At 47.3% G+C, this 10,903-nt stretch overlaps 1 protein-coding gene across 1 annotated transcript; it reads right to left on the reverse strand.

Moving 5' to 3' along the window:
• Positions 1 to 1,618: 1,618 nt before the first annotated feature.
• On the reverse strand, positions 1,619 to 10,353 carry ZMAT3 (zinc finger matrin-type 3). Its single transcript, XM_066621553.1, has 6 exons — positions 10,221 to 10,353; positions 8,013 to 8,345; positions 6,946 to 7,065; positions 2,734 to 2,900; positions 2,494 to 2,594; positions 1,619 to 1,665 (listed from the first exon to the last, which is right to left on the reverse strand). The coding sequence occupies exons 2-6, from the start codon at positions 8,289 to 8,291 to the stop codon at positions 1,619 to 1,621; spliced, it is 714 nt and encodes a 237-aa protein (XP_066477650.1). The 5' UTR covers positions 8,292 to 8,345; positions 10,221 to 10,353.
• Positions 10,354 to 10,903: the final 550 nt, after the last annotated feature.

A 10,903-nucleotide genomic window follows, 5' to 3' on the forward strand; every position in this document is an offset into this window, starting at 1 on the left:
CACCCATCCTGCAAAAAGCTTAGGAGCGTGATCCTCGTAACAGCTTGTGAGGACAGCTGGGCTAGCCACACTCCTTTACCCTAAAGTCACACAGTAGCCTCCTGGCTGAGCAGGGAGTTTAACCCAAGTCTCCCCACTTCTAGAAGAGCACTGTTAGGGTGTTGGGCAGTGGGCATAGCTCAAAGCATATGCTTTCCATGCCGAAGGTTCCAGGTTCAATCAAGAGATCAAAGCCCCGGAAAACTGCTGCCACTCAGCAAACTGAGCTAGACACACCCATTGCCTGCGCTTCGTATGTCCAACCTAAGGCTAAAATCTTCCCATAGTCAAGAGCTACAAGAAAGGTGGTCTCAAAGGCCACATGAGAAGTTCAAAGCAGCCACACATGAGCCAAATTGTCATGGGACTGTAGCACCAGGAGAAGGGAGGATTTCATGTAAAGCTTGTGAACTTTTTCCTGTAGGAAATCAGCATGCAAATATTATTCAACTGCAATAGTGGTGGTACTGAGAAACAACAGCAAGTCTGCAACACAGCTCAGACCACCAGCACAGCTCTTGTCTGACAGTAAAAGGAAAAGAAATCCTGAATAGTTTTCGGGGGGGGGGGGGGTGATGACACCTGGACAGTCTACATAGAGGCTCAGCTCAGTAGAATAGCTACAAAGGGGCAGCATGGTAAGTATTACAGGCGACATGCCATGTAAGCAGCCCCTCCCACTCACCGTTGGAGCCATTCTGGGCATCCATGGCAAAGTGCAGCCCAGGGTGGTGCTTGCAATACTAACCGCACCACACTGCCCTGAACCTACTACTGCCCTGAACCTACTGCCCTGCTACAGCCTTCAAGTCGCCGTTGCTGTAGCTCCACGGACCAGCCTCCCAGACAGCTCCCCTACAGCTCAGCACTTGACCCTCTGAGGCTGCATTAACCTTGCTGGCTACTATCATAAACATTTATAGAATTATAAATTATTTATTAAAAGTGTTCAAAAAATACACCAGCTGCTGTACAAAGCGATATCCTCTTGATCTTTCTGCTCCTCTGTGCATATCATGTTTATCACCTGTTCTCTCCACTATCTTTGGCCCACTTTTACAGCCCAATCCTATCCAACCCCCCTACCCACCAATGCAGCTGCACCACAGGAACAGGCACTAAATCCTGCAGAGGGGGCAGTCACAGAGGTCTCCTTAGAGTAAGGGAACATTTATTCACTTGCCTCAGGGCAAGTTTCTGCTGAGAGGTAGGGTAAGTCTCTGCTGGCACAAATCTGAGTGGTCCCATGCAGGCCTGGAAGGTGGATAAGATATTGGCAAAGCTGCTACCAAGGATATCCTCCCCCCCTTCTCACCCTCAACACACCCTGATGTGGTCTGATGATTGCACTGCTGGTACTGCCTGAAGAGCTAAACAGGAGAATCCATGGTTGTGTTTCTGGATGGGTGACAGAATGCCAGGCTGTGACAAGCTGCTGTAGCCATTGTGAAAGGACAGAGTCAGTAAGGAGCTGATCACTGCAGTGAGAGCGTGGCGGAGTGTGCAAAGGCCAGCAGGCAAGAACAGAAACAACTCTGAGGACTTGTCCAGGCTTATGATTTACGATTCCTGCTGAAGTTCAATGGCACACAGCCAGAAAAGGTAACCGCACTGCGAAGGCAACATCTGGAGACAGAGGGGGCCTGTGAATCTTCACAGAATATACTGTAAAATCCCAATTGGAAAATGGTGGTTTAGACTAGCCTGCCCATGTAAACCACCTTGAATGAGGTCTAAAAATCAGAGAAAGGCAGTATATAAACTCCTAGGTATGCATTATCCCTGGCCTAGTTCCTGCCCCATTATGCCCACCACTTGCTCCCTGTGCCAACTTACTCGTATCAGGACTCCTGTAGAGGCCACTATCACCAGGTGATCACCTGGTGATCACTATCACTATCACCACATGCTAACTTTTTGCAACAGACATAAAGTGCTCTGTGCTGCTGGAACCCAAATTCCAGTGACCCAGCAGCACCATAGGATTGGGATATCAGTGTCCATTACTATGTTCTTGCACTCACAGCGGAAATCTTAGTCTCTTCCTGATGATACTCATCTTTTGTCTAAGCAACCCTATCTTTCTGCTTTAAAGTCATTTATATTTCTCTTCCTCCCACAGTCTCTTTTCTTTAGGTTTCTCATCCCCTGGCTTAGAGGTTCATATCCTTTCTTGTCCACATAAACCCGTAGGCAGAACCTGCCTTTAATGCTATTTATTGTACATCACTGTGTTTTGAAAGCATTTTAGCAAGGCAGTATTATTATTATTATTACTAAACTCCCTCCTGTTGTGTCCCAGTCTCCAGCTTCAATGACTGACTGCAGTGATTCTGGAATGACTGTGTCTCTCATTCGGCCTATGGCCACCCACAGCCCCAGCTTCACTCCAACATAATGCAAAACAAGACCATAGCTATATTCTGTACAATAAGCTGCAAATACTGAAAGTACCTGTGTTATTCTGGGCAGGATATACATTTCTTCTGTTCTGCATCATTTTATATTCATTCCCTTCCTTCCGCGCCCTGCGTTTGCCAGTTTCTGATGAATCTCTGATGTTGAAGACATTCAACAAAAGACAGGAAAGAGAAGAAGAAGAGGATATATATTTTACAGACATTGCTGGAAAAGGTTAGCAGAAGATCCTGGATTCATAACTACCCACGCTTGGGAAAGTTCAGCAATACCTACGAGAATGAGTTGTTCTGAGCTTCAGCCAGCCGCAGCCGCTTGGCGTGATTCTTCCCTTGGTAGTGAGCCTGGGCCACAGCGGGTGAGCTGAATGAAGCATCACACAACTTACAGTAGTCATTCTCGGTGGCCAGGATCACTCGGCCTCCTGGTTTTGAAGACGCTCCCTAGACAGAAAGGAAAAGATGTTAAAACAGACCAAGGCAGCTTAATTGTTTAAAGAGAGGTCCTCATACATCTTCCTGAGCCTTAAAAAAAATCATAAGAACATAGGAACAGCCCCGCTGGATCAGGCCATAGGCCCATCTAGTCCAGCTTCCTGTATCTCACAGTGGCCCACCAAATGCCCCAGGGAGCACACCAGATAACAAGAGACCTCATCCTGGTGCCCTCCCTTGCATCTGGCATAGCCCATTTCTAAAATCAGGAGGTTGCACATACACATCATGGCTTGTAGCCCGTAATGGATTTTTCCTCCAGAAATTTGTCCAATCCCCTCTTAAAGGCATCTAGGCCAGATTGTGATATTTGTTAAGAGCATAAGAAAACTACAATGTATACTATACTATGCCCACTGCACAGTAGGACCTAGATCATCTCAGACTAGGCTAAATGTTCCTCAGATGTGTCACCAAGCCCCACACTTCAGTAAACAAATTCCATATTGCCTTTGGCCAATTGACTCTTACTCCCAATTGGCTGATATTTCTTATCCCCCGATTGATTTTTAGGACCATGAAAGACTTCCTGTTTCCTGATGGTATCTTCTGTTCAAAGAGTCACAAAGAATCAGGCACAACCCTTACTTTCACTTTCCGTAGGAATGCAACCATGGAAATGGCAGGCATAAATGGCAGACAAAATGGTGGATTCCATTTTCCACCCCAACTCACTATGGTGCTTTTTCCTGTTTCATTGGATCATTTATCCTACATGCTTGAAATATGGCTACTTGAAATATGGCTGTTTTTAATTGAATTTCTAACTCTTGTTACCAGGGGGTATGGTATTGACTGGCAGTGGTTTTCCAGGCAGGGGTCGTTCCCAGCCATCCCTGGGATACCAAGGATATCTAAACAAACCTGGGATGTCCTACATACAAAGCAGGTGCTCCACCACTACCCTAAAGTTTTTCCCCAAATTACTAATAAATATTTATCTCCCCACTTGTGGGATCCAGACTGGTGCCAACCATCACATGTAGGTGGCAAACACACACTAGCAAGTGTTGGCAGAATTTTAGTACATTAAATGCCCAAATCTGCCTGGAATTTGTATGCATATTTCACACATTCCCTATAATGCATACAGAAATTCTAAGGATACTGTACCAAACATTTCTGCAGTACCTTTAAAAAGACTAGCAGATAACAGAATATGGTCTTCGATGTTGCAAAACTGTTCTGCTTAGAGCCAAAGGGGACTACAAAATTCTCTTCTACAGAAGCACAGCAGTGCCCATGAACAACTCCCATTCATTTCAATTTGCACAGGAGGCTTCCCTGGTGAACCATGCTCAGTGCAAGAAAAATGTCATCTTGCCAGCTAATTAGGTGTATTTGGAAATCGCATGGTGTGAAGGATGAATTTGGTACATACCAGCAACTAGCAGCACATTGGGAGAAAACAAAGTTGTGTTCTGGCTTGCCTGCTATTTGATCCTTGATCTATAGAACATCAGGGGAAAATCCCATTGACTTAAACAGGCCTCAAAGCAGGATCATTCTTTTTACATAAGATGCTATCTCCCCCCAGTGGCTGGCCTCAACAGCTACTGCCTAAGGCATCTTCCTTGAGTTCAGGAGAAAGGAGATCTGTGCCTTCTTTTCAGTACACGTGGGCAGAGCTACATATGCCCTTACCAGGTGCGGTGATACAAAGATGCCACAAAAATGGCATCCCTGTTTCAAGCTCTCCCCAGAACCTGTAGGATCACATGCCCCTGTGATGATGGCATCATATTGCAAGTTTCCCCAACCCTACCACACACTGCTGGAGGGGGTGGAAAACTTGCAGTGTGATGATATCTGTTACCTGACACAGACTGAGTGATCGAATGTGTTTCATGGACGGGAGAGAGGAATTAAGATAGGGGAAGCCATTTTCAATGACATTTCCATGTCAAGCACAGCATGTGGTTCCATTCAGGGTATAGCATCAGTGCCTCCCTACATCTTTCATAGCTTTAAACTGCACCCTGTCGACCCCATTACACAACAATAACTGACACAGGCAGGCTTCCGCATTTGCTTCATTTGGAAGGGTGCGCAGTACAAGCATCCCTTGGCACACGGGGAGCTGCACGCCCCATGGAGCTGAAGGAGGAATAAGAAAATACTTTTCTATTTGAGAACTCCATGGACACTCCTGAAGGACAGCTCGAAATAAAAATGTGTTCTGTACAGTCTGTTGGAATAACTGGTCCATTCAGCAGAGGCTCACATCCCTGACATTCAATTTTATCCATCATTTCATTATTTATTGAAGAAAACGTTATACTGCTTTTCTGAAAAGTTCAAACTAGTTTCCAGTAAGGAAAATACAATTTAAATAACCAACAATATTAAACAAAGATCAACGGCAGTCATAGTAGTTAACAGAAAGCCTGGCAGAAGTGCCGTATGCCCTTTCTAAAAAAATCATCAAAGAGGTAGCTTTCATCAAGCATTCAGGACGGTGTCTAGATGCCACTGTCACAGATGTTGCCACAAAGATGGCATAAATGGCAAGGCCTCGTGACCAGATCTCAATAGGCAAGTGGCCTCATATGGAGAGAAACAGGCCTTAAGCTAAAAAGGATTCTTCAGAAACTGAGGATTTCATTAGTAATTGAATACAGCATGGAAGATTTGTTCCTCATCCTGTAGCCATCTGGCCCCCACAATATAACTGAAGGTTGCCCAGGTTTGGGGGTCTCATGGTTTGTGAAGTTTCACATGTTGACTGCTACTGAACTAAAATAAAACACAACAAAAATTCTAAGGTCCCCAGCCTATTCTGCATGTATAGCCTAGTCAGTCCCCATGGTTTTTCTGAGACACATCTCCCAATTCAAGCAACTTGCACTACTACCATGTTGTGGGCTCCGAGGCTCAGGAGGGGAGAATAGGATCTGGTGGCAGCCTGTGCCGCCATTCCCCTCTCCTGGGCCCGATCTGCCCTTCCTCCCTTTGCCCAATTTTGCCCCCTCCCTGCCTTTTCCCCATCCTCCCCCACCCCAAAAAGCCTTCTCCCCCCATCCTCTCCCAGCCCAAAAAGCCTTCCTGCCACTCAGCAGGGACACTCACAAGCCAGCACTCCTCTTCAATATCCTGCCAGCACAGAGACCCAGCGCCAAGTTGCACTGGCTTCTCCGCTGGCACTGCGTGCTTCCTGCCGGTGGTGAAGTGCTTTATGGCACTTGTACGACAGCCATTGCCAGGACAGCACACAAACTACCAGCGCTGCCCCGGCACAGGACTGGGCTGTTAATGTGTCCAGTTCTAGTACACCAGCTACTACTTCTCAGCTCCAGCATGAAGTTTGTCTCTTCCTTCACTTTTGGGAACAGTCCAAGCGTCAATCTAGTCTACCAGTGAACAGCCACGTGAATGGCTTGGTTACCATTCCCTATCTGCACTGGCGTAGCTAGAGGGGGGTGGCACACTAAGTTTTACAGGGAACCTCCCTGCAACATGCAGGCGGCTCCTCCCCTCCCCTTTGGAGCCAAGTGGGCAGGGGGGGAGAAATGGCTCCCAAGGGGAGGGGGAGGAGACACTTGCACACTGCAGGGAGGCTTCCTGCAAAACTTAGTGTGCCACTGCCCCCCTCTAGCTACGCCAGTGCCTATCTGGTCTATCTTCAAGAACACTGGATTCCACAGCAGAGGTGTCTGGCTGCTAGGGAAGATTACGAAACACATCCAGAACCTACAAGCAGATCTTACATAGCAGACATCAAACATTTAGCCCTATGACAACAAGGATGCAAGTCAGTTGCTGGTTACACCACCTCCTATTCAGCTTTCCATAGCCTCTCATAATGAAGCTTATCCCCAAGAATGACACGCAAGACCCTCAGTGCAATCCTGTGAATATCCCCTCAAGCGCAAGTCCTACTGAGTTCAATGAGATGTGATCCTAGGTAAGTGTGCATAGGATTGCAGCCCCTTGCACCTGAGTGGGGGGAGCACCTATTCGTGCCTCATTAAACCAGGACCATCACACAACTCACCTGGGGTGAAAGGGAAACCACTGGATGCATAGCTGACTCAAGTGAATTACTCATTCTGGTAGGTGCTGGGCAGCTGTTGGCAGCATAGTAATTCCGAAGTTTCTTACTGTGGTTTTTACCCTGGAAAGAGAGGCTGCATTAACAGCTTTCACAGGCAACCTCACGGAATGTATGTGCGAAGAACAGGGACAACAGGAAGTAGCATCACCACCTCCAGTGCGGTTTACCAAGGAGGCTGATACAATCTTTTGGCATCACTATTAGCACAGATTTCGAGTGCAAGTTGTCCATTTCCACCAGCCCAGTCAGGGATTTTCATTTGGATTCAGAACTATCACTTAATTAGGAAAATCTCACTTATCAGGGTTCATGTGTCTGTGAGATCAGCTAACAGACCAGTCTCCTCTTGAGCTTCTTAAATTTCACACACTGCAGCCAGTGTAAGAATTCCTGCTGCTGTGCAGACCCTTCTGCGGCTATGTGGCAGGGCCTCTGGACATTCGGTAATGACATTACACATCATCAAGGAACTTCAGGAAGACGAGCTCCAAGCTGCAAGAAGCTTGGCTCCTTGGAGCTTAGGGGGAACAGTGATTGCAATTATGTTATTGTTATGCAGACTATTTGTACACTGCTTTTCAACAGCAACAAAAGGTAATAATGTAGTTTACAGGGAAAAGGAATGAAAAATGGTTCCCTGCCCCAAAAGGGCTCACGTCTTTTTAAGATTGTGAGCAGTCACTGGGAAAGACATTGTGCCGAGATGAAAGCAGTCTTTAAAAAGGTGTCTCTTTGCCCTGTTAGTAGGAGGCTGAGAGACAAGCTTGCCTATGGCCACTGTGTGAGTTCATGGCAGAAGAGAGATTCAAACCAGGGACCTTGTGAATCAAAGCTCAGGCACTTGGACAAATCTGCTACACCACACAAGAAGAACACAAACAATAGAATACTATCTTCCTGTCCAACCAAGCTAAACTGGGAATTAGTTCATACCTATATTTATGCCCCCTTCGGAAGCCCCTGCAGCCTTGGTTCCTGGAACCATTTTTTCCCACCTCCTTCCTCACCTGGTAATGAGCTTGAGCTTGCTGGGCAGAATTCAGGGTGACATTACACAGCCTGCAGCACAAAGGCTTACACAGTTCCTCCAGTACTGGGTCCTGCTCCACCACCGTAGCAAGTTCCTCATCTTGTGCAAGTTGCAAGGTTGGCCCCAGTCCCAGGGGTTTCTGTGGGGACAGTAGCAAGTTGGCTGTGGGCCTGGTGGCCACTGACATAGGAAGAGATGGATGCTTCTCAGGAAGAGGAGGAGGAAGAGGAAGTCCGGCTTGCTGCAAGACAATCATTGGCCAAGGGACCTTCTGGCATGCTTCCTTTGAAGGCTGAAAAGGACTTCTGATCTAGGCCAGGAACACAGAAAGGTTCAACTAAACAAGAGGAGCAAAGGTCTTTGAAGGCACAGTGCTACTATATTTAACTAGAATCTTGTAGTCCAAGATTTGGGCAGTTAGTTCTAATCAATACATGAAATGCAACTTCCATACCAGCTCTATGCCCATGCCCCGTGCCATTCACTATCTGGTCTGTAAATCTTAAAGGTCCAAAGCAATTAGTCATGATGGTAATAGGAAGTATTGTACCAACCTGGCTGCTGTTTGTTCCTTGGCCTAAAAAATCAATCTAAAACAGCCATTTTCAACCAGTGTGCCATGGCACACAGGTGTGCCACAAAAGATCCTCAGGGTGCCATGGGAATTTGGGGGAGGGTCATTCAATAGTAAGGCCATTGGGGGATGGGAGCACCACACTGGCAGTATGGTGTGCCCTGCCAATTGTTAAAACACTGATGTTGTGTCTTGACAATTTTGGCACCTTATCAATGTGCCATGAGATGAAAAAGTTGAAAATCACCAACCTAAACAGTGAACATATATGGAAACACAGGATTAAATAGGTTTTAGAGTACAATTGTTACTTAAGTGGATATTGAAATAGACATTGCCCCCTATAACATTGTTAAAAGGGCAGCATTTTTCCCTCAACTGCACTTTGCTTCTCACACCCTCTAATCCACTGTTTCTCAAAGGTGGGTCGCGAGCCAATTTCAGGTGGGTCCCCATTCATTTCAATATTTTATTTTTAATATATTATTGATGCTACCAAGTCTTATTTGTGACTGCTTTTGGGGAAATGTTACAGATCTGTACTTTTAATAGGCTACTCTGTATATGCTTCTAAGAATGATGGGACTTATTCCTGGGTAAGTTTGGGTAGGCATGCAGTGCCATGGTTAGGATCTCGATCTTGAGTCTCCTACCTACCAGTTTGACTCGTGGGTGCCCTGAATAATTTTGAATAACTTCCAGGCTGCAAGCCTAAATACCTCCCCAAGAGTAAGTTCCATTGAACACAGTGAGGTTCACTTCTGAGTAAACCTGTACCAGGTTGCACTGCTAGCCTTAAATCCTGGCTGCAAAATGCAAGGGAGCCAATGCTATGAAAAGTCCCAAGAGCGGATGGCTTTGCCCACTAAACTGCTCAGTGCATCTGGCTGGCCACTGCAGGGAAACAGGACATTAGCTGGACCCATTCTAGCCCAGTGTTTCTCAATCCTCCACTGTACCACTTCACATGGTCCACCTATTCAAAGTATCACCAGAGGTAACTGGCAATGACATCATTGCCAGTTACTTCTGGTTAGGGAGGCCAGATGCAATGAGACGAACATTAGTAAGAGACTCAGACAGGAGGGTTTTTTTTGAGCATGGAAAATCATGCTTTGGAGCTCTGCCCACTGAGCAAAGCTTCCTGCCACTGTTTGTTGTATAATGTTCCTGGCGCCCAGCGGCAGGTGTCTAGGGGTCCAGTGAGTACCACCAAACACCACCTCAAGTACCACTGGTAGTACCCATCCCATTGGTTGAGAAACACTGTTCTAGCCTAATCCAGCAAAGCAAATCTGGGACTCTTCTTTCAACTGCAGCATGGAAAACCACACAAGGTGCCTACAGTGGACACAAAAGCCTGCAAGGAAAAAACAACAACAGAAGGCTTGGGAGAATCCCCTAAAAAGTATCCGACAGAGGGTTGCATCTAGAACAGCGATCCAAAAAGAATGGGGGTGCAGCCGGAGCGGATGCCACTTTACACGCAAGTAAATGCCACTCATCCAATGGGCTTACTCTGCGGTAAGTGTGCCTAGGCGCGCAGCCCCTCTAGATGCCGGCTCCCCTGTCACAAGCACGTAGCAAGGAGTGCATCATGGACCGACCTACCGGCTTCTCCCAGGGTTGGAGGAGAGTCTTCCCACTGGAGGCGTCTGCGAGGATCTCCCGCGATGCGGCGATACGCTGGAGCCTCCCCAGGCTGGAGACCTTCCGATCTTATCTTCCTTCGCCCCAACTTGCAAGGAGGGGGTGCTGCTTGCAAACCAGGGGGGGAGATCAGCACCACCGGACACAGATGCAAACAGCTGCAGGAAGTGACTGCAGAGCCCGGCAGGGAGGAGGCGGGGGAAAACTGCCCTGTCACGTCTCTCCCAGGGCGCATGAGCCCTCCTTTCCCGGGAGAGAAGGGCTCAGCCGACGCTCTGCTCCGGCTTGCAAGCCCGGCGTGGCGAGTACACTCTTCCCTGTGCCTCGCAGCTCCGTCTCAGCTGCTCTCCCCTTGGAGCGACTCATTGCACAGGGATGGCCGCGTTAGATCCAAGCCTAGGCATGTCTACTCAGGAATAAGTCCCATTACAGTCAATGGGGCTTACTCCCAAGTAAATGTGGATAGGATTGTAGCCCTAGTCCAGCAGTTCCCAAACTGTGGATCCGGGACGCACCGGTAGGTCGTGATCCAATTTTTGGTGTGACACCCAATTTTTGGCTCATGACAGGGGAGCCCCTCAGAGGTCCCTTTTTTTAGAGCTGAAGTTGCAGGATATAAATCAATGTATGAATCAAAAAACTGG

Source organism: Tiliqua scincoides, chromosome 3 (genome assembly GCF_035046505.1).
Source record: "Tiliqua scincoides isolate rTilSci1 chromosome 3, rTilSci1.hap2, whole genome shotgun sequence".
In the NCBI taxonomy this organism is placed as follows: Eukaryota; Metazoa; Chordata; class Lepidosauria; order Squamata; family Scincidae; genus Tiliqua; species Tiliqua scincoides.

Excerpts from the sequence above, each read along its gene's own strand:
- ZMAT3 (XM_066621553.1), bottom strand. The coding sequence starts at position 8,291 with ATGATTGTCTTGCAGCAAGCCGGACTTCCTCTTCCTCCTCCTCTTCCT. Across the intron at positions 2,901-6,945 it reads TGGTTTCCCTTTCACCCCAG|GGAGCGTCTTCAAAACCAGG; the intron begins GTGAGTTGTGTG and ends CTTTCTGTCTAG. Across the intron at positions 1,666-2,493 it reads TCCTGCCCAGAATAACACAG|ATGTTGCCTTCGCAGTGCGG; the intron begins GTACTTTCAGTA and ends CTCTGTCTCCAG.